The sequence below is a fragment of the Pelophylax lessonae genome, assembly GCF_965119305.1.
Source record: "Pelophylax lessonae genome assembly, chromosome: 10".
In the NCBI taxonomy this organism is placed as follows: domain Eukaryota; kingdom Metazoa; phylum Chordata; class Amphibia; order Anura; family Ranidae; genus Pelophylax; species Pelophylax lessonae.
Genome location: NC_138777.1, coordinates 46,137,486 through 46,159,818, shown reverse-complemented (window position 1 = coordinate 46,159,818; position 22,333 = coordinate 46,137,486). Strand labels below are relative to the sequence as shown.

The 22,333-nt window shown below is 44.7% G+C and overlaps 1 protein-coding gene across 1 annotated transcript in view; it reads left to right on the top strand.

The window, feature by feature from the left end:
• LOC309566090 (para-nitrobenzyl esterase-like) overlaps positions 1–22,333 on the top strand; it is a 44,307-nt gene that overhangs the window by 14,482 nt on the left and 7,492 nt on the right. The window contains exons 4-8 of the mRNA XM_082271124.1: positions 3,981–4,177; positions 5,736–5,938; positions 13,269–13,327; positions 13,417–13,584; positions 13,788–14,012. Coding sequence (XP_082127250.1) covers positions 3,981–4,177; positions 5,736–5,938; positions 13,269–13,327; positions 13,417–13,584; positions 13,788–14,012 — 852 coding nt within the window. The remainder of the gene's footprint in view (positions 1–3,980; positions 4,178–5,735; positions 5,939–13,268; positions 13,328–13,416; positions 13,585–13,787; positions 14,013–22,333) is intronic.

Genomic DNA, 22,333 nt, shown 5'->3' with positions numbered 1-22,333 from the left:
CCTGTAGCACTTCACGATAGAAGGAAAAATGGATGCAAAATTGTGTCAAATTCTTGAGGAAAATCTGCTGCCCTCTGCCAGAAAGTTGTCAATTGGAAGATTTACCTTCCAACATGACAATGACCCTAAACACACATCAAATATGACCACACAGTGGTTGAAGGAGACAAAGGTGAATGTCCGTGCATGGCCTAGTCAGATCTCATTGAAAATCTGTGGAATGACTTGAAAACTGCAGTCCACAAACACTCACCATCACATTAGAGTGAACTTGAGCAGTTCTGCAAACAAAAGGGGGCAAATATTGCAAAGTCTAGACATGCAAAATTAGTAGAGACAAATCCCAACAGACTAAAGGCTGTAATGAAAGCAAAAGGTGGTTCAAAAAATACTGACATAAGGGAGGTGACCTTTTTCCAACTCAATGGTTCCAACCTTTATGTCTGGACCTTTACGCCATGAGGTTTCAGGGTGCCATTATTCCTGGAACTTTATGGTATGCTATTCTGAGATAGTAATATAATTAAATATTATATTAAATATAAAATAAGTAATATAAAAAGTCCCAACAGGCAATATAAATGCAGTCCAAAAGTTCTTAGCCAAAATTAGGTAGATAAAACTTGAGATAGAGTCCCAATCACCGGTGACATAGTAAAAGATGAATGAGCACCCAAATGTGACAGCCAAAGGGAACTCTTACCAGATATAATTGACCCTCATGAAGAGAGGTCAAAACAGGCAAACGGAATCAGAAACCACAGGATGATCCAAAAACGCAGGGTAACTCCTCTTCATGAGGATCAATTATATCTGGTAAGAGTTCCCTTTGGCTGTCACATTTAGGGGCTCATTCATCTTTCACTGTGTCACCGGTGATTGGGACTCCATCTCAAGTTTTATCTACCTCCTTTTGGCTAAGAACGTTCGGACTGCATTTATATTGCCTGTTGGGACTTTTTATATTACACATATTTATATCAATTGGCGCTGCTTTTATTATATTACTATGTATTGATAGGGTTTGTATATCACCTATGTAGCTGGCTGCCTTTTTTGTCATATTCATTTATATATTCATATTGTTTATGATTCTTATACCCAAGCGCAGATATTACTCCCTTTTTAAATGCTATTCTGAGATGTCAACATTTTTTTGTAATTTTTTTATAATTTTTTATTGATTCATTGTAGTTCGTTTTCATTGCCACTAGATGGCTGTATGGGAACTGTTTATACAATATGCCCTGTTTTTTGGAATTGAATTAATTTTTTGTTTATTACAATACTAAATGATATATTTTTATTTGATAAAAAATTATGGTGCGCTAAATCAAAATGATAACATACAGAATCAATAAAATGTGTGTGATTATTACAGTAAACTCAGTGAATCATGCATAAAAACAAAATCCAAATAAGTCCAAAATATATGATGAATTTCTTCCAATCTGTGATCATATGAATTATAAGCAAAATCAAGGTGCAGGAGTCAAACAGGTGCTTTTCCAAATAATAGATGTGACTTCCCACCACTTTGTGGATTTCCTCCTTACCCGGCGGAAAAAAGGTGAGTGCAATAAGTAAATTCCAAATGAACTCTTCTGTGAAACAAACTGCAAACTGGTGCTCCCACCGATCTGTGCAAAGAAGCCAAACTAGCCTCTTACCAAAAATGAAGAATGTGCAGGCTCATAAAACTCTCCTGCCTGGAGAAATGCTCATCTCCCATTCCCAATCAGACCAGGTTTTGCGGCTTCCAAGCATATACCATTAGACGGAACTCCAAGACATTTCCTCCACAATGGGATCCTGCAAATAAATGGCAGCCAATAGTGTATTACCCTTTAAACTGTTTAATGTATATCAAGTAATACACTTACATGAGATGACTTGTTTCCAGCACAAAGAAATTACAATGTTGCGAGAGGATCTCCTATAATACCCGCGTCTGGCTGCAGCACGGACCGCGGGTGACAAATGTGTCGGCACGCCTCCTTGCTGACGCGTTTCCTCCAATAGGACTTCGACAGAGATAGGAGCCTTTCAGCTTGCGGGAGGATAGGGAGTAGAAGAAGGAGTTTATTCCACCTGTCCCCGGGTTGCTTCACTTCTGTGATGTGTATATTAAAAGCGTGGTGCATGTCTGGTGGCCACACCCCTGGCAACGTCAAACATATGACGAAACCTTTTGGGTAGTACCAAACGTGACGTCATTATGCTCCACGGCCGTTCCGCTATCTTTTTGGATCCTATGATTACCGCTGCAGCACATATTGTGTTATGCTTGATTTTACTTCAATCATGTAAGTGTATTTGCCTTTTTAAATAAATGTATATGCAGCACCCTCCTAGATAGGTACTAGGAAGATAGAGTAGTTCGCTCTGCCTGCTTAAAACATAGCCTGCTCCATCTGTTTATCAAGGGAGCCTGATTAGTAGTTATGCCTGTTGCATGTGTCCATGTGTGATTTAACTGGGCTGGGGGAGTGTCTGCACTGTATCCAATAGGGGAGCCTGTTGGGCAGGGGAGGAAACCCAACCAGTGACACACAGGCTTTGTAACTATCCCAGTGGGTTGGCACAAATAGTGGTGCATCCTGGGATATATTATAAAAGCCAAGGACACATGTGACAGGGTGTCTTTGGGTGGGAAGCAGGGTTGGCAGGTCCCAGGAGGAGGGTGACGGCTGTCTCTCCTCCTGTCTGTTGTGGAAGGTGGTCACAGGCGGTCAGCCTAGTGAGCCAATAGTGTGGTGCTGAGCCAGGAGGTCCAGGAGACTGACAAGTGGAGTTGGAGGCAGAGCAACCTTGGGAACAACAGTGTCTGTGAGTACCGGGAAGCTTGTCAGGGGTCTGCCCAGGAAGGGGACCACTCCAGTGGAGTGTCAGTGGACAGGAGTTCAGCACACACAGCAAGTGAGAAAGGGGGTGCCAAGTTAGACCCTGAAGAGTAACTTAAACAGGATCATACTTTCTATCTTCCCCTCAGTGGCAAGGTGAAGCAGCGGCCTTGCCGCACACACTACAGTCAGGTGTCCTCAGAATTGTGCATAGTTTATAGTTTAAGTATCCCACTCATCCCTTCTCATATCCCAGTTCTAAATAAAACACAAAAAAAAACAAATCCCCTGGACTGTTCATTGTCTGAGCCAAGCATTTAAAGTGATAAGTTTCTACAGACTGTTGCTACGGGTAACCCAGGGGAATCCAGAAACTGCAATTCTCAGCAGTCCTCTAGGGGGCAGTGCTACAGTATTACGTTATGAGTTTTCCATATTTGTATGAATCATCCATCCATCGAGAGTGACAGCCTAACCAGAGGAACTTGGGGATTTACAGCATCCAACACAGGGTTGTTTGGGATTTATTGGCTTTTCCATTAATTTGGAGGCCAATCTGTTCTGGTAGGCAGCCATTCTCTCATTGATGTTGATCCATGGAATACTTTTGGGAAGCTGGACTTCTTTTTTCTTTGCATGTCTTCATGGACTCTTTTTATAATTTATTTTTTATTTTTAATACTCATTTTTGGGACCTTTATTATTTATGCATTATTTCTACACGTTTTTCCTTGGATTTTTTGCACATATTTGTCTTTCAACAACTGTCATTTGTTTAACATTTTTGATATATTATGTACTATGGTTTCCCGTGTGGTATACACTTTTTAGGTGTTTTCAATTTTACATCATTGATTGTGATGTGTTTTTAACCATTTTTTGACTAGTGCAGCACTAATGTACTATTGTGGTTTTGTCTATAAGCCTGTGCTAGCAGCAGTCACAGTAGTTTTGTATGTATTTAGCGCAGATTATTGCACTTGGCTTTGTATGAAAAGCAAAAATTATGTCTGTCTTCATTTCAGGCTGCAAAGCATCAAAATGTCATTATTTTAAAGGGGGTTGATTCTTCTATTTCTATACCCACTGTATGTTTTGTTTCTGTCCATCCTCATATGAATTCTCTTATTAATAAAGGAGGGACTTCAGTGTGGACTATGATGGTGTCCCCTTTGGCCAAGGGTCTTTTTCATCGTGCCATTGATATGAGTGGATCCTCTAGGTTTAATGCCACTATGGCTGAGGCAGAGAAGGACAACCTGGTTTTCCTAAAGAAGACAGGCTGCAAGGACGCTAAATGTTTGAGGCAGCTGAACATATCCAAGATCCTTCAGGTAAGTGTCACCCACAGGTGAGAAGCTCATGAACAAAAAAAGCTTCAGGTTTTTATTGTATTTACCCCATTGTCCCACGCAGGGTAGCTTATTATTGTAACTGATGAGACATACCGTATGGACAATAGTTTGTGGACACCTCAACACTCCAAATGATTGAATTCAGATATTTTGAGTAAAGAGATCTGTTAATGCTATAACATGCAAAGACATTTTAGAAATTTGTGTGCTTTTAGGCCTCATGCACACTGGCTTATTGTAAGCGCTGTAAGCGCTCTCCTGACAGTAAAAAAATCAGCGTAAAAAATGCACTTAAATTTTCAAATGTGTTTAGGTGCGTTTAGACACTGAAATGAATAAAATGCTCAAACTCTTAGCGCTTAGGAGCATTTAGACACATTTAGCTGCCATTGGCATTTTATATTCTTCTGCGTTCAGAAAAAGGAGCTTTGACTGCCTCTAAACACTGCTGTTCCTTAACTACTATAAAAGCCTATGACACGTAGGCTTTTATAGAGGTGCATTCAGAGCCGGTCCACACTAGCGCGACTTGTCAGGCAACTTGTCAGCCTGACAAGTCGCACTCCCTCGCGGTCCATTGACCGCTACAGGACCCGTTCTAATAGGAGCGACACAAGTTGCTCCGACTTAGAAAAAGGGTCCTGTACTACTTTGGGGCGACCTCGGAGCGACTTGCATAGACTTCCATTATGTGAAGTCCCTGCAAGTCGCTCCGAAGTTGTGGTGCATGGTAATGCACAAGTTGCCCCCGAAGTAGTAAGGAGTTGTGTCGCCATAGTGTGAACCAAGCCTTAGGGGCTTAGGTGAAAAACGCCAAAAGCCCCAAAAATGTCAATATAGGAGTAGCAGTGTACATAAAGCCTATACCCTTCTCTGAGAGTGACTGTGCATAAAGCCACGTCCATAAAGACATTGTTTGATGGGTTTCTTTGTAGGAGACCCAGTAACCTGCACAGAGCCCTGACCTCAACCTTAAACATTTATGAAGAAATTAAATGCCAACTGCAAGCCAGAAGATAGAACCCAGAATCCAGATCTTCTCATCCACCATCAATATCTAACCTCACAATTGCTTTTTTGACTCAATGGTTCAAATTTCAACAGACACACTGCTAATTATTTTGGAAAGCATACCTAAGAATGAAAGTTGTTACAGCTGCATTAGGTAGGGTTGGGATGCCACCCAATTGGAAGGCTTTTAAAACGGGATGTTCAACAACTCATATAGTTGTGATGTTCAGGTGTCCACAAGCATTTGGCCATGAAGCGTATCATCACTTCTTTGGCTTCTTAAGGGCAGTGGTTCTATAAAAAGACAGTACTATGCAGATTGATAATGGTAATAATGTCAGATACACCTGGACCGAAAGAACTTCTCTAGCCTGGTACAATATTTTGTAGGTAAATGGTGCTCTTTTCAATATGATACAAGCCACATACACCCAATGGGGGGTTTACTCTCAGATACACAGTGTAGTTTATAGTAATGGTTATGGTAGCTTTTTGTTTGTTATAATCTCACTTATGTTACTTCTAGTCCATCCCTTGGAAAGAATACCCAGAATGGGCAGCGGAAGACCTGTTTGACTTGCCACAAAAAGGAAAATTTATTGGTCCGTTGCCTGTAGTGGATGGATATGTGGTGCCATTTTCCCCACTGGATATATGGAAGGAGAAGAAAGAGGGCTACAGTGATGTACCATACGTAATCGGTACCACCCTGCAAGAAACTGAGTTTGCGTAAGATAATTCTTATGTCTTGAATTCAGTGACAAAGTCCAGGAGAGTATTGGGTTCCTTTAGCTTTGGAGGGAAATATAACCAACTGGCCCTTTTATAGTAGGGATGGATTTCTGTGTATGCACTACCTATACCAGGGATCTTCAAACTACGGCCCTCCAGCTGTTGCAGAACTACACATCCCATGAGGCATTGTAAAACTCTGACATTCAGAGACATGACTAGGCATGATGGGAATTGTAGTTCCTGAACAACTGGAGGGCCATAGCTTGAAGACCCCTGATCTATACCAACATTATTGAAAATGTTTAACCTCTACCCTCCATAGAGTTCACGCACGTAGTTAGTAAGCAAGAATATCTTCTCAGCCTAATGCCATTCATTGGTATTCACATAAACAATTAACACCGCCACAGCAAATTTTAAAAGACCTAAACTGACTGACTCCTCTTTCTCCCACATGACAGCACTGGTGCTTGGCAATTTGCTGCCAAGGGATCGGCACTGTCACATGGGGACAGTGCTGAACCGGCCAAGATTCGAACCATTAATGGGCAGGCTGAATGTACCAAGTTGATTGATAGATCAACTTGGGTTCAACCAGCCTGCTGGATTTGCTTCCAATTATGGCAAGCGGCTGCTGTAGCTGCTAGCGATAATCACTGTCAGCTCCCGGTAGGGATGGCTTTCCCTGTCCACTTCCGCCCCCACGCCGGGTGTAGACAATTGCTCAGCAGGAGGGATTCCCCTGTCAGCACTGTCTGTGCTGATGGGAGAATCGTGCAAATTTCTTTCCTGCAGGAAAGAAGTTTGCACTGTCTATGGCCAGCCTAAGCAGGACTTTTCCTCACTCCAGGCAGCTAAAGGTGGGAAGTCAAAGGAAGGTATGCATGTTTTAGGAACATATTAAACAAAGGTATCATACAGTGCATTCTAATGAGCAATAAATATAGAAGAGTGAAGGGTAAACCTGGGTGGCTAAACCGTAAAGTAAAAATTCTTATTAGAGAGAAAAAAATGGTCTTTAAAAAATATAAAGCGGAGGGGACATTGTCAGCATAGCATTCCAAAAAATACAAGGAATGCAACAAGAAATGTAAGAATTAAATCAGGGGGGCTAAACAAGACTACTAGAAACACATAGCTGAAGAGAGGAAATAAATTCCAAGGAATTCTTTAGATATATTAATAGTAAAAAAAGCGAATTCAGAGCACATTGCCCATACAAAAAATTATGAAGGGAGAAGGGTTACAGACGACACAGAGAAGGCAACTGTACTAAATGCTTTCTTCTCCTCAGTTTTTACACAGGAAAAGGAGGGGTATACTGGCCACAACAGTATTGTTAGTAGTACATCACAGGATGCACTGATGTGACTACCAGAGGCTGGAATCAAGGAAAGACTTGATAAGCATGACACAAATAAATCACCAGGACCAAATGGCTTACACCTGAGAGTCCTCAAAGAACTGAGTCGAGCTATAGCTAGACCATTGTTCCTAATCTTTGCGGACAGCATACTGACAGGAACTGTACAAGCTGATTGGAGAAAAGCAAATGTGGTACCATTATTAAAAAAAGGTCAAAGACATATTCCGGGGAACTACAGGCCTGTCAGGATGACATCAATAGTTGGTAAATTATTGGAAGGGATGATAAGGGACTATATTCAAGAATTTGCTGATGAAAACAGTACTATTAGTAGTAATCCGCATGAGTTTATGAAAGGACATTCTTGCCAGACCAATCTGTTATCATTCTACAAGGAAGTGAGCTGGGATCTAGATAGGGGGAGACCTGTGGTTGTGGTGTATTTGGATTTTGCAAGGGCATTCGGTACAGTTCCCCATAAACGCTTAATCTACAAGCTGAGGTTTGCAGGAGTATTCTGTCCAGTTCTGGTCACCAATCCTCAGAAGGGATGTGCTGGAGCTGGAGAGAGTCCAAAAAAGGGCAGCGAAACTAATTAGGGGATTGGAGGACCTTGATTACGAGGAGCGACTGCAAGCACTAAATGTATTTTCACTGGAGAAGAGATGCTTGAGAGAGGACATGATAGCAATTTACAAATACCTCAATGGTGAGCCCAGCATAGGAAAAGCGCTGTTCAGTCTCAGGAAGTGTAAGAGGACACGTGGCCACACAATGAGATTGGGGGAGAAACGGTTTAACCTTAAGCTGCGTAGGGGGTTTTTCACTGTCAGGGCAGTATGAATATGGAACTCTCTTTCACAATTGGTAGTGTCGGTGGGGAGTATTGATATTTAAAAAAAAAAATAATTCTTGAACATGCATCTTAAAGAACACAATATATAGGGATATGGGAAATTATTATAGTCACTGACACACATACACACACACACACCTACACAGGTTGAACTGGATGGACTATTTTCTTTATTCAACCTTAACTACAATGTTACTATATGTTTGTGCTGGAGTAACAGTACAGGTTCATTAAATCAGACTGATCCGCTTCTGGCAGGCTTTGGTCAGGTTTGATACAATTATTTCTCTTTGGGAGACAATTACAGTATCTCACAAAAGTAAGTACACCCCTCACATTTTTGTAAATATTTTATTATATCTTTTCATATGACAACACTGAAGAAATTACACTTTGTTACAATGTAAAGTAGTGAGTGCACAGCTTGTATAACAGTGTAAATTTGCTGTCCCCTTAAAATAACTCAACACAAAGTCATTAATGTCTAAACCACTGGCAACAAAAGTGAGTACACTTCTAAGTGAACATGTCCAAATTGGGCCCAAAGTGTCAATATTTTGTGTGGCCACCATTTTTTTCCAGCACTGCCTTAACTTTCTTGGGTATGGAGTTTACCAGAGCTTCACAGGTTGCCACTGGAGTCCTATTCCACTCCTCCATGATGACATCACAGAGCTGGTGGATGTTAAAGATCTTGCGCTCCTCCACCTCCCGTTTGAGGATGCCCCGCAGAGGCTCAATAGAGATTAGATCTGGAAACATGCTTGGCCAATCCATTACCTTTACCCTTCGCTTCTTTATCAAGGCAGTGGTCATCTTGGAGGTGTGTTTGGGGTTGTTATCATGTTGGAAAACTGCCCTGCGACCCAGTCTCCGAAGGGAGGGGATCATGCTCTGCTTCAGTATGTCACAGTACATGTTGGCATTCATGGTTCCCTCAATGAACTGTAGCTCCCCAGTGCCGGCAGCACTTATGCAACCCCAGAGCATGACACTCCCACCACCATGCTTGACTGTAGATAAGACACACTTGTCTTTGTACTGTTCACCTGGTTGCCGCCACACACGCTTGACATCATCTGAACTAAATAAGTTTATCTTGGTCGCATCAAACTACAGGACATGGTTCCAGTAATCCATGTCTTTAGTCTGCTTGTCTTCAGCAAACTGTTTGTGTGCTTTCTTGTGCATCATCTTTAGAAGAGGCTCCCTTCTGGGACGACACCCATGCAGACCAATTTGATGCAGTAGGGGGCGTATGGTCTCAGCACTGACAGGCTGACCCCCCACCCCTTCAACCTCTGAAGCAATGCTGGTAGCACTCATACGCCTATTTCCCAAAAACAACCTCTGGATTTGATGCTGAGCACGTGCACTTAACTTCTTTGGTTGACCATGGCAAGGCCTGTTCTGAGTGAAACCTGTCCTGTTAAACCGCTGTATGGTCTTGGCCACAATGCTTCAGCTCAGTTTCAGGGTCTTGGCAATCTTCTTATATCCTAGGCCATCTTTATGTAGAGCAACAATTCTTTTTTTTCTGATCTTTAGCAAGTTGCCATGAGGTGCCATGTTGAACTTCCAGTAACCAGTATTAGAGTGAGAGTGATAATGCCACATTTACCACACCTGCTGCCCATTCACACTTGAGACCTTGTTACACTAACGAGTCACATGACACCGTGGAGGGAAAATGGCTATTCAGGCCCAATTTGGACATTTTCACTTAGGGGTGTACTCACTTTGTTTGCCAGCGGTTTAGACATTAATGGGTGTGTATTGAGTTATTTTGAGTTATTTTGAGGGGACAGCACTGTTATAAAAGCTGTACTTTACATTGTAGCAACGTGTAATTTCTTTAATGTTGTCACATGAAAAGATATAATAAAATATTTACAAAAATGTGAGGGATGTACTCACTTTTGGGAGATACTGTATTTGTGTCCCAAAAACGTACCGTTTTTTTTTTTTTTTTTTGAAGGGTATGTTTTATTTAACTTTTATGAACATTACAGAAACTACTAAAGCTTAGTAGTATGAAAAGAAAGCTTGTCAAACTGGGTAGTGCACCAAGACGCATCTCGGTCAATTACAAACAAAAGAAAAAAGAAGAGGAGATTTCCATTTATCTATATCAAGTAACCTCAATGCATAATGAAAGACTAGAATAGTCACATAACTTTTCATAACAACTCAAGAAACAAAGAACACAAAATGGAATACGCGGGAACGCGGGGGAACGCAGTTCTGGAACCTCCAGTCTGAATGTATGCAATGGCAAAGGGGTGCTTGGGTCAGTGGGGGTGAGCTGAAGGGCCTATTGATGCTGGCTGCTGGGGGATCTATTGTTGCTGGGGTGAATCTATTGTTTCTGGAGGGCATTTTGTTGTGGGTGGGGCTATTGTTGCAGTGGAGGATTTATTGTTGCTTGGGGGAACTACTGTTGTTGGGAGGGTCTATTGTTGCAGGGGAGGATTTATTGGGGGGTGGGATTGTTGCAGGGGAGGATTTATTGTTGCTGGGGGGCTATTGTTGTTGGGGGTCTGTTGTTGCTTATTGCAGAGGATCTATTTTACTGTTTTTTCTATTGTTGCAGGGGAAGATTTATCGTTGCTGGGGGCATCTATTGTTGGGGGGGGGGGGGTCTATTGTAGCTTATTCCAGGGGATCTATTTTACTGCTTTTCTAGTTATCATTAACAAATTCCATACAAATTACCTAGAACCACGACATGATACTTGGTTCTGTATTCTCTAATGGGGGGGGGGGGGGGTACTAGGAGGTGGGTAGAGAGTGGAACCAAAGGACAGCGCTCAGAGGTGGGTAGGGGGTGGAGACAAGGGGTGATTTAGAAGAAGGGAGTGCCTGCACCTATTCTCGGAGAAAAAAAGCCCTGTGCACAATATATTTTATAGCCAATAGCAGTATGTACAGTAGGCAGGAATATAATAAAACCATGGATTATTCTGGAGCAACCATAGCTTGTCACTCCGGCCAGGGGGACCAAATTTTGGTAAATTTCTTAGGACAGCCTCTTGCTTCATAAGTCAGTAATATACATTGAGATATATATATATATATGTATACAGGGTTTTTTTCAGCAGGAATGTGGGGGAACGCAGTTCCGGCACCTCTAGTACTGAATGTACTGTATGTTATGACAAGGGGTGCTGGTGTGCTGGAGGAGCTATTGATGCTGACTGCTGGGGGATCTATTGTTGCTGGAGGGGATCTTTTGTGCATGTTGATCTATTGTTGCTGAGGACATCTGTTGTTTCTGTTTGCTAGGGGGGTGCTTATGTTGCTGGGAAAAGGGGTCAATTGTTGCTTGTCTTCTGCTGTTGTGGGGGGGCTTCTTTTGATGCTTGCTGCTGGGAGATCTGTTGCATGGTGCTCAAGGTCTATTGCTGGGCTGGGGTGGTATTTTTTTTGCAGGGGTCCATTGTTGCCGGGGGACATTTATTGTTGCTGGGGGGGTCTATGGTTGCCATACAAATTACTTAGCACCACAAAATGGTACTTGGCTCTATATTCTCTAAAAGGGGCGGTACTGAGAGGCGGGTGGGGGGTGGATTCAAGAAACAGTGCTTGGAGGTGGATAGGGGGCGGAGACAAGAATTGACTCAGAAAGGGGGAGTTCCGGCAACTATTCTCTGAGAACAAAAGCCCTTTATATATATATATATATATATATATATATATATATATATATATATATACATATACATATATATATATATACACCCTGATTAATCAAAGTGAGCCAAAATAAGAGGGAGGAGTTGAGGACTTGCAGTTTAGAAGTATAGCTTTTTTGGCATAAAAGAATAATAAACGTAGAGGTATTTTCATCCCTGCAGGAAGAGTATCCTCTTTAATATATCCTAATAAACAACGTAAGGGACTACAAATATTAGGGTTTGGAGGGTTGTGCTAGTGAAGTTAGTGATTTCAGATTAATAAACTTGAATACACGGACATTCCCAAACCATAAGGTAAAATAAGCCTACATTCCCAGTACATTTAGCGCAATTAGGAGATGCGAGCCTACCAATCCCAAAGAGAACATAGGGAGGGTAGTAGTGATGGAGGAAGTTTGTTTGCAGCACTCTGTCTCGGGCAGAGACAACCATAGGGGATTGTAAGGGTAAGGTAGGCCATAGACGGTGCAAATTTCTTTCTTGCAACCACGCGTTGCAGGGAAGGAATTGGCAAGATTCCCCCATCAACACAGACAGTGCTGACAGGGGAAGCCCTCCTGCCAAGCAATTGTCTTCTCCCAGCGGGGAGGGGGGGGGGGATAACAGCCATTATCGCTAGCGGCTATATCAGATAGTGGAAAGCAAATCCAGCAGGCTGGTTGTACTAGGTTTATCGAACAATCAGCTTTGTATATTCAGCATGTCGGTTATTGGTTCGAAACCCGTCTGGTTCATGTATGGCTGTGCTAAGACTTCCTGCCACACTTCCTCTGTGAAAAACGTACGAATTGTTGAACAAACATGCCAAAATTCTTTTGTTTCTACTGACCTTTATCTAATAGGCACCTTAACCGAAGAACCATAAAAACAAAATGTATATAGCACTTTCTGAAAGTCTGAAATGGGTATGCTGGATGGGTCAATGTGTGCCTGTGATTGTAAAGCATTTTTTTTAAAATAACAAACATGTCATGCTTACTTGGTCTGTGTAGAGCAACTTACCTTGGAACGAAGCCCTCCAGCACTGCAATGTCACCGCTGAGAGGGCTGACCCCCCTCCCCTGTCTTCCTTCTGGGTTTGCGGCCTCCAGCTACATGAGTTTCCGGGGGAGAAATTACATCACTCCCGTGCATACGCCTGGGAGCCGCCGTTTCCAGCACAGGCTCTGAAGGTCTGGCACTGTAAGCTGGACCTTCAGAGTGCATATCTCCTAAACTGTACATGTTTAGGAGATATTCACAGTACCTACAGGTAAGCCTTATTATAGGCTTACCTGTTGGTACAAGTGGTATAACAGTTTACTACCACTTTAAGGATAATTCCATTCCTCTGCCTTTCCACCAAGACGCAGGGAGGTGCATCCTATGTCCCAATGTACTTAGAAATGTCCTTTTTCTCCACAGTCCATTTTTTGCCAACTTGTCCAAATGGACTGAAGCGGATTACCACTGGTTTGTCAAACGTGAGTGCTCTCCCACTGGCTGAAATGTAAATTTAATTAATCTTCAGTCATATTTATAAAATAATGATTTGTGTAATCTTCTTCTCCAGAACGTTTGAACACATTTGGGGGAAGTCTGGCAGACAAAGCTCTGACTCTCTATCCCACCCCAAAGTCCTGCACCCCGTCTGAGCGATGTGTGGAGAAGACCTACATGACAATGGTGTCTGATCTGAGAGCCTCATGTCCCAACAATAATGTGGCCAAACAAGCAGCAGGTACCTGTATACCCTATTTCTGGGAATTCAATTACATCTTTCTTTTACAAAAGGGCAAAATCAAAGCAATTCTATTCTGGAGACATGTATTTATTTTTTAGTGGTATACCTTTCTGTCATATCGCCCTTTCTCTCCAGAAAGGACTCTTTCTATGCTAACTGCTTTATGTAACTGATGATTTTTCATTGTTCTGTAATTGCAGCTGCATTGTCCAGCCCTGTCTACCGCTATCAGGTCACCTACACTCCATCTAGGCCAGTTAAAGTTAATAATAACCTCTTCTCCTATGAAAGCTGGTTCTCCTTTCATATGCTGGATATCCTGGGATTTTTTGGAACACTGGATTACGCGATTGGAGAGACTACAGAAGCAGATCGTGACTTCCAGAGGCTGATAAGAAAATACTTTATTCACTTTGCTAAAGAAGGTAAGAATGCTAGGATGGAAGATGTTCCTCAGCAGCTAGTGGCCAGCATATTGCACTTACTGGGTATAAGCTGCAGCATCCCAGCATTCATGGTTTAGAATGTGAAGGCTGCCATTCTTGAAAATGATAGTTGCCTGGCTGTATCTGATTTCAGTAGCAGTTAACAGTTGGAACAACTATGAAGTATGATGAGTCAAGGAAGCTGAAACCCCTGATCTTCAAACCTATTCTAGGTCAGTTTCTTAGAAGTACTAAAGTTAACAGACCAGCAACACTGCAGGGAACCTGGGATTTTCATAAGGTTAGGCCAGCTATGGCAGCCTACAAATTTGTATGAGTAGAGGTTTCATTGAAGTCAGGTTTTCCTGGATTGTGGCCCATGAAAGGGATGGAGCTTTACAACACGTGGGTCTGTTTTGCACAGTAATGTCACACTTTGGGCAGGTCTTAGGGTGGATGACAGCTCCGTCTCCGCTCTGTGTGCAGAGAAGGAGCTGTCAGATCCCCGCTGTCCTCTATGGGGAGATCGAATGAGAACGGACCACCTGTCCATTCTCATCCGATCCGGTCCGCCAGACGGATGGAAAATAGGGTTTCCATCCGCCTAGATTTCACTGACAGAATCGGAATTAGATAGCAGCGGGTGTCAGCTTCCCCTCATTGCAGATCTTCCCCTCAGATTTACATTGACTGCAGTGCACAGTAGATTTTCCTTTAGTAAATCAACCCCAGGCTCTAAAGCAGCCCTTCTCAACCTTTTTAACACAGAGGAACTCCTTAAATATCTTTTCAGGTTTAATAAACCTCTGCTAATAGTTACTGTGTCAAAAGTTCACAGTACTGTCACTTACACAAATGTTCCTTCTCAGGCCTTCTCAGTATCCGCTGAAATCAGCAGTGTCGGGATATCCTTTGATCAGACCAAGTGGACAAGGTTCAATTCTCCGCACGTGTCGTCCCTGTCCTTCCTATTGGGAATGAACCCCACTGGATAATTTTGATTCAAAGAAAGTATAAACACAGGAGTTTGTTGGGCAGTACTTTTGTAAAGATCTTAAGGTCCACATTCAATAAGGAGATAGGACGATAATTTGCACAGTCAGAACCGTCCTTGCCTTCTTTTGTGATTAAAGTAATGTGGCAGTAAGGGTGGATTCAAGTAACGGTACGCCATCCAGTAAGGCAATATAGGCTTGAACCAGTCTAGGGACAAGTAAGGCCGAGAATGTCCAATAGTAAAGTGTGGAGATAAGTAGGGCAGAGAAGCAGGGGAGCTAGGAGGAGTCAAGATATTTGTCTATTGAATAGTCGAGTATGTGGGTCCGGCAAAGCTGAGCTATTAGGTAAATTATAGAGTTTTTCATAATAGTCTCGAAAACAGATTGCAATGTCCTGTGAATTATAGATTTTGAAGTCCCAGGTGAAGTCACAGAGGGTATAAATGTTTTACGTTTAATCTCTCCTTGGGCTATAGTCATGCTAGTCTGCATGGCTTACCCCCCAAATTCATATAAATGTCTCCGTGTATACATAATTTTTGTCTTAGCTTTGGAGAACAAGATAGAGTTTAAAGAGTCCCATAAACGTTGAAATCAACCGCTGTCTTAACTGCTAAGGGACATGTATAAGAATGCTCCAGAGTATGGATGCGGTCCAAGAGGAAAGCAATCTCCTGCAGTCTGTCCTTTTTAGCCCTTGCCCCCAGTTTAATAAGGAAGCCTCTAAGTACACAATTGTGGACCTCCCAGACCGCCCATAGAGAGAGGTCTGTCTACCAAAAAAAGGTTTTGCCAAAGAAGGAACACCCCCCACCCACCCTGTCAATAGTAGAATGCAGCCATTGGTTTGTTGTTGTTATATGTGTACTAACAACCTCTAGAGGAAACCCTGGTTTAGAAGGGTTGCTCTATAGCAACAGATAGTCTAGCTGAGAACCACTAAGTCAGTAAAACAGTTCAGAACACAAACAGCTACTGTACTTGTGATTATCCTAACAGACTGTGTCCTTCCCAGTGACGTCCAGGGTAGCTCTGCTAACATAGGCAGGCAGCTTATGGGATTCAAGGCCCAGGGACAAAGAGTCACTCCACTGGACCTGGAGTACTTTGGTAGCATTTAGAGATGGGCTCCCCACAGTAGCTGGGTCTTTTGAAGTATCTGTGTGCTATTAGACTATGGCCCAGCTGTCCGCACACTGGTTCTAGCAGTGGAGGTCTTCTCACCTGGCTCCAGATCAGAAGTTCAGCTACCTCTGTCTCATCAAGTGTGGTGTGAGGGAGGGAAACTGAGGAACTTATCCTCCCTAAAAGTGTCCAGGAATCCAGGGAGTTGTGGGAAATGGAGTTAAAGGGGCCTGTGCATCTGAGCATAGTGAGTAAATGAGCATTCCAGTACAGCACCTGCAGTGTTGGACAATATAATGTAAAGGCAAAGGTAGGTAAACTAGGAATTATAATAATTTTATTTTACATATTTTAAGATGTTTTTAAAAAGTGAAATTAAAAGGAACCTGTTAGTGTAGAATTATGGAAGCTGCTATTGTAGACTTATTTTTAAAGGCCAATACTCTGTTGCCAGAAATGGCTAAAGGCAGAATGGTGAACTAGGCAGGGGTACAGCTGTGCCCCCATCCCAGTGATTGACATGGAAAAAGATAAGCTGCCAGTTTTTTTATTCGGTCAAAATTCCTTTGTACATCACTGCTTAAGCTGTTATGACAGGTATCCAGTTGACGGGTATGCCGTACCCAAACCCTGCTGGACAACATATAGTGTGGCAAGCCTGGAAGTGACTTGGAAGTGACCTTCAGGCACTGGGCACTTTCCAGACTCGGGTATAGTAACAAGTTATCTGTCAAGGGTTTCTTTAAGTCCAGAACTGTTGGTATTACCTTAGCGCTTGTCCTGTTTGTGAATACTCACAAACAATATGCACCGCTGGGCATCTTTTTTTTTTCATTTCCCACTACTGTTGGAAGGGGTAACGCTGGGGGATTGAGTTCTGACATTAACTGTTGGGTGGAATATTGCTCACATATGATCCACACACTCCCTTCTTTCAGCACTGAGTAAACATTATACTGCTATTCCTGTTTTGCAAGTAAGGAATATGGAATTCCAATCTCTAATCTTTTCCCATTGACTGCCTACTGTGACCTTGGTTACCTCTGGCTTTCACCCTCATCAGTCACCAGTTGCCTAGGTTTATAAGTACAGTATCTAGGATTTGCGTTCAACCCTGATCTCTGTTAATTTCCACCATGTGGCCACAACAAGTCTATATCTAGAGACAGGGAGTGGTCCTGCCCTGGACCCTGACTCAAACTCTCTTTTCTTTTTGGAGTGTAGAATCTGATGATCCTATGGTTACTAGGTCTACCTTACCAAAATTCTTTCTTAGCTCTGTCGGGTGAGGCCAACTACTCTGCCTTGTCATCAGGGGCATATACTGCAGTCATACATAACTGTAGGAAAAATTACCTAATTCTTTGCAGATGACGACCACAGAGGCTCTAAGCACACTCCCGTGCTTTACCCTGCAGAGTCAATCTCTTTTTTTTTTTTTAAAAAGATTTTTATTGAAGTCCAGCATAAACACACAGTCCACAACAGTACAACACAATGAAACATTATAACCATCACTCAGCATTCTCCAAGGGGCACATGGCAATACAGTCAGGAACAGTAGAAAAACAAAAGATTATCCCCTGGATTTATAAACTTCAATATCCCACGGACCGAGCGAGTAGCCGGACCCCATTTTTATTTGAAACACACTACCTAATAAAAAACTTGCCCTTGCCCTCCAAACAGAACCAACACCCCAGTCACCTCACTGATCCCCCCGAGGAAGAACCAGCGGGCGACCAAACGAGCAGAACTCCGCCCATCTCCCCCCCCCCTTCAGGTGACCCCCCCAGAGAACCTCTCTACAATAACATTTCCAACCTAGGCGGGCCCGCAGTCGTCTAAGAAACCCATGCCTGAGAAGTGTCCAGAGCCCCCAACCCCCCCCAGTACAGGTCCACTGTCCTCAAAGTCGGTCAGAAGGCGTAGCCACCAAAGTAGCATCGGAGTCCACCCAGCGGTACCAAACTTTCCTAAATTTCTTAGGGGACCCCCTAGCCTCATAAGTCATCCTATATAGCACAATGTCCGCATTCACCACCCTCTTCCACATGTCTAGGGACAACACCTCGGTATAGATCCACCTCCTGGCGATTAACTTCCGCGCACAGAAGAAAAGGATGCGGATAAATAACTTAGTGGCCATATCCAGTCCCTCCACCTCTATTACCCCCAGAAGGCACACCAGGGGTGAGCAAATATTCGGGAGTCCAAAGTTCTCCTCCATAAACTTCGTAATTTGAGACCACAAGGGTCTCACCTTAGGACAATCCCACACCATGTGCAAAAGGGACCCCCTACCCCCTGAACATTTATGGCACACAGCAGAATCCCTCTTGCGCATGGAAAACAGGCGGGCCGGAGTGTAATATGTCTGATGAAGATATCGCAATTGGATCATCTTATCAGTAGACGAGATAACCGTACCAAGGTACGTCTCCAAAACCTCCTCCCAGCGTTCCTCCGTCAATTCCGGTATAAAAGCTAGCCATCTAACTCTGGCCCTATCTACCGCCCCAGGACCCCCAGGACCCAGCGCCCCATAGAATCTAGAGATCCGTTTCAAAGGCTCCGGATCCAGCAGCACAGTCTCAAGAGAGGGGTTAGCCAAGACCACCTCCCCCCCCCCCCGAACTGCGCCCGCACCGCATGCTGGAGTTGCAGATATCTGAAGCGCCACGTCCCGGGAATCCCAAAGCTGTCTCTCAACTGCATGAATGACACCATCTTACCCTGATAAAACAATTGATGCAAATATTTAAGGCCAAACCTGGCCCACTGTCCCCCATCTTGCAGGCTAGCAAGCTCCCGCAACGATGGGTTGAACCACAACGGAGCATTCGGAGATGACTCCAACGGAGCATCCCCCAGCTTCCGAGCACAAATCCGAAAAATCCTCCCAGGCAACCCCATCACCGACCCCAAATTCCGCCCAGGAGCCCCCCCCCTGTACAAAACATTGATCAGCGATTCAAATGAGGAGGCAAGTGCCGCCTCCACCTCTACCGTCGCGTTAGGCACCTGCGGAGAAAACCGCCAATGCAGAAAGACCAATTGTGCTGCAAAGTAATAGGACCGCAAGTCCGGCACCGCCAATCCCCCCCTCGCTACCGGGCACTTGAGCACCGACAAAGCCACCCTAGAGGGTCTACTACCCCACAGCAGGGTGGTAAGGATTGCGTCGATCCTCCGGAAAACCTTCCTCGGAACATAAACCGGAGAATTCGACAGGATGTATAAGAATTTGGGCAAAAAAATCATCTTAAAAAGATTTACTCTGCCCAGCAGCGAGAGGGGGAGGGACCGCCACCGTTCCACCCTTTCCTGAAAGGCCTTCACAATAGGAGCAAGATTGGTCTCCAAAAACCCAGATATCGGCATCTGAAACACGATTCCCAGATATTTAAAGGAACTGGACAGGGGGATCGGGCACCCAGCCGGAGCCACAACCCCCTCGTCCAGTGGAAAGAGAGATGACTTGGCCCAATTGATACAGAACCCAGAGTACTCCCCAAACTCCCGAATCACACTGATGGCATAGGTCAAGGAAGGTCCCGGATCCTGCAAGTACAACAGCATATCGTCCGCATATAATGAGACCCGTTCCTCCATAGAGCCCACCCTCAACCCTCTGAAAACCACACTCTCCCGCAATCTCATCGCCAGAGGTTCCATAGCCAGGGCGAAGAGCAGGGGTGACAAAGGACATCCCTGTCTGGTCCCCCTATGCATCCGGAAGGGCTCAGAGATCTGTCCATTAACCCTAACCCTCATCAGAGGCTCTGTATACAGCAATTGAACCCAGGAGCGAAAAACCGGGCCGAAGCCGTACGCCTCCAGCACCCGGAATAGATACGGCCACTCCACCGAGTCGAAGGCCTTCTGAGTGTCCAAAGAGGCCACCACCCGTTCCCCGCACACGTCATGTTGAGCCTGAAGATTGACAAAAAGACGCCGCACATTCATCTGCGCACATCGCCCCGGCATAAAGCCCGTCTGATCCGCCCTAATCAATTTCAGGATAACCGTCTGCAGCCTCATAGCTAGAACTTTGGCCAAAATTTTGGTGTCAACATTAATCAACGAGATTGGTCTGTACGCCCCACAATCTCTCGGGTCCTTCCCCGGTTTCGGGATAAGCACCACCAATGCCTCTCTCATAGAAAGAGGCAGAACCCCCCCTTTCCGCGCAGAATCGTACAAGTGCAGCAAACGGGGCGACAACTCCTCCCTAAAGGTGTGATACCATTCCGACGGCATCCCATCCAGACCAGGGGACTTCCGGGGGGAGAAGGACGCAATGGCCCTTCCCACCTCCCCCACAGTAAGTCCCTTATCCAGGAAACTGACCTCCTCAGCCGACAACTGCGGGAACTCCACACCCTGCAGATAGTCATCGAGCTCCGCCCGGTCCCGGGCCAGACCCGATTTATATAGGTCCTCATAGTAGCGAGTAAATTCTCGAAGTATCCCAGCAGTATCCCTAACTTCCCTACCCTGTTCGCCCAGCACACAGCCAACATGCACCGGCGCATGCTCCGAGCGAGCCAGAAAGGCCAACATCCGCCCATTCTTGTCCCCAAACTCAAACACCCTCCGCCGCTGGGCCAACATAGTTTTGGTCGTCTGGTCAGTCAGGAACATCTGTAGGTCTCTGGTCGCCTGTCTCCAACTAAGCAACCCCTCCGGGTCCGGAGCACCCACATAGTCCATCTCAGTCCTAGAAACCACCAGTTCCTTTTCCGCCCTAGTAGAGGCCAGTTGTCTCCTAAAGCTTTTCAATTCGGTCATGAAAACCCCCCTCAAGGTAGCCTTAAAGGCCTCCCATTGAAGCTGAGGTTCCCCATACTCCCCGTTCTCCACCCAGTAGTTGGCTATGGCCCGTGAACAAGCAATCTTAATATATTCCTCCTGTAACCAACTGGCCTCCATCCTCCACTGACGTACCCCCTCCCTAAACCCCACCCGAAGAGTGAGAGCCAGGGGAGAGTGATCCGAGTGGACTCTCGGCAAATATTCCACCGAGTCCACCAGACCCAATCCCGCCTCCTCGGCGAGGACGGTGTCCACCCGAGACAGTGACTTATATGTCTCCGAGTAGCACGAAAACTCCCGGGCCAACGGGTGAGTGTGTCTCCAAACATCCCGAAAACCAGAAGAGGCCAACCACCTCGCCAAAGGAGCCGGAGAACCGGCCTTACCCCTCAGCCTGACAAGCTCCGGGTCAGAGACAGCATTAAAATCCCCCATAATGTACACTTGTCCCTCCGCCACCTCCATGGTTGCCTTGAAAATCACATCCATCAGGGCCAAGGAGAATGGAGGAGGCACATAAACATTTACAACTGTCAGTATTTGTAGGCACACCTTGATGACCAGGATCACATACCTCCCAAACACATCAGTTTTAACCATTTGTATCGTGATAGGCATTGTTTTCGTTACCAAAATAGAGACCCCTCTCGCATAAGAGGAGTACGTTGAATGATACATGCTAGCAATATGCGCCCTCTTCAAGGAGAGGATCCTGGAGCCTTGTAGATGAGTTTCCTGCAACAGAATCAGATGCGGCTTATGCGCCTTAAGATAATCAAAAATCAATGAACGTTTAAATTTCGAGTTCAAGCCCCGGACATTCCAGGACACCACTTTCAGACGCTCAGCCATCATGTGCATTTCCAGACAGCAGAACACTCCTCCCACCACATCCTCCAGGGCCCTCCCACTCAGCCCCAACTCCAGGATCCTCTCCTCCATCAAGCAGCAGACATTCCCATATCACCAGATCACAGTAAATACAGGTCCCCCCACATGGCAGAGTCCCATCCGAGTTCCCCCAGTCACCTGAAATGAAAAAAACAAGAGCCCCATCCCACTCCCTCCCCACCCCCCTCCCTGCACCCAGCCCCAAACCCGCCAAGTGCTTCATTCCCAAAACACAAAACTAGAAAAAACACCAGAGTCTCTACCTCAGAAGTGCAATACCACCCCTCCCCCCTCCCCAAGATCACTCGGACCAGCCCCCCCACAACATCAGGTCCACAGTCCTTAGGTTTACCAAAAATAAAAACCAAACCCCCCCCCCCCTACACAGTTCAGCAGCGAGCCAAGTGTTCAAAAAAAAAGGGCCTTGAGGCCAGAGAAAAAAAAAAGGAGCAGAAAAAAACAGAAGGAAAAAAAAAGGGAAAAAAAAAC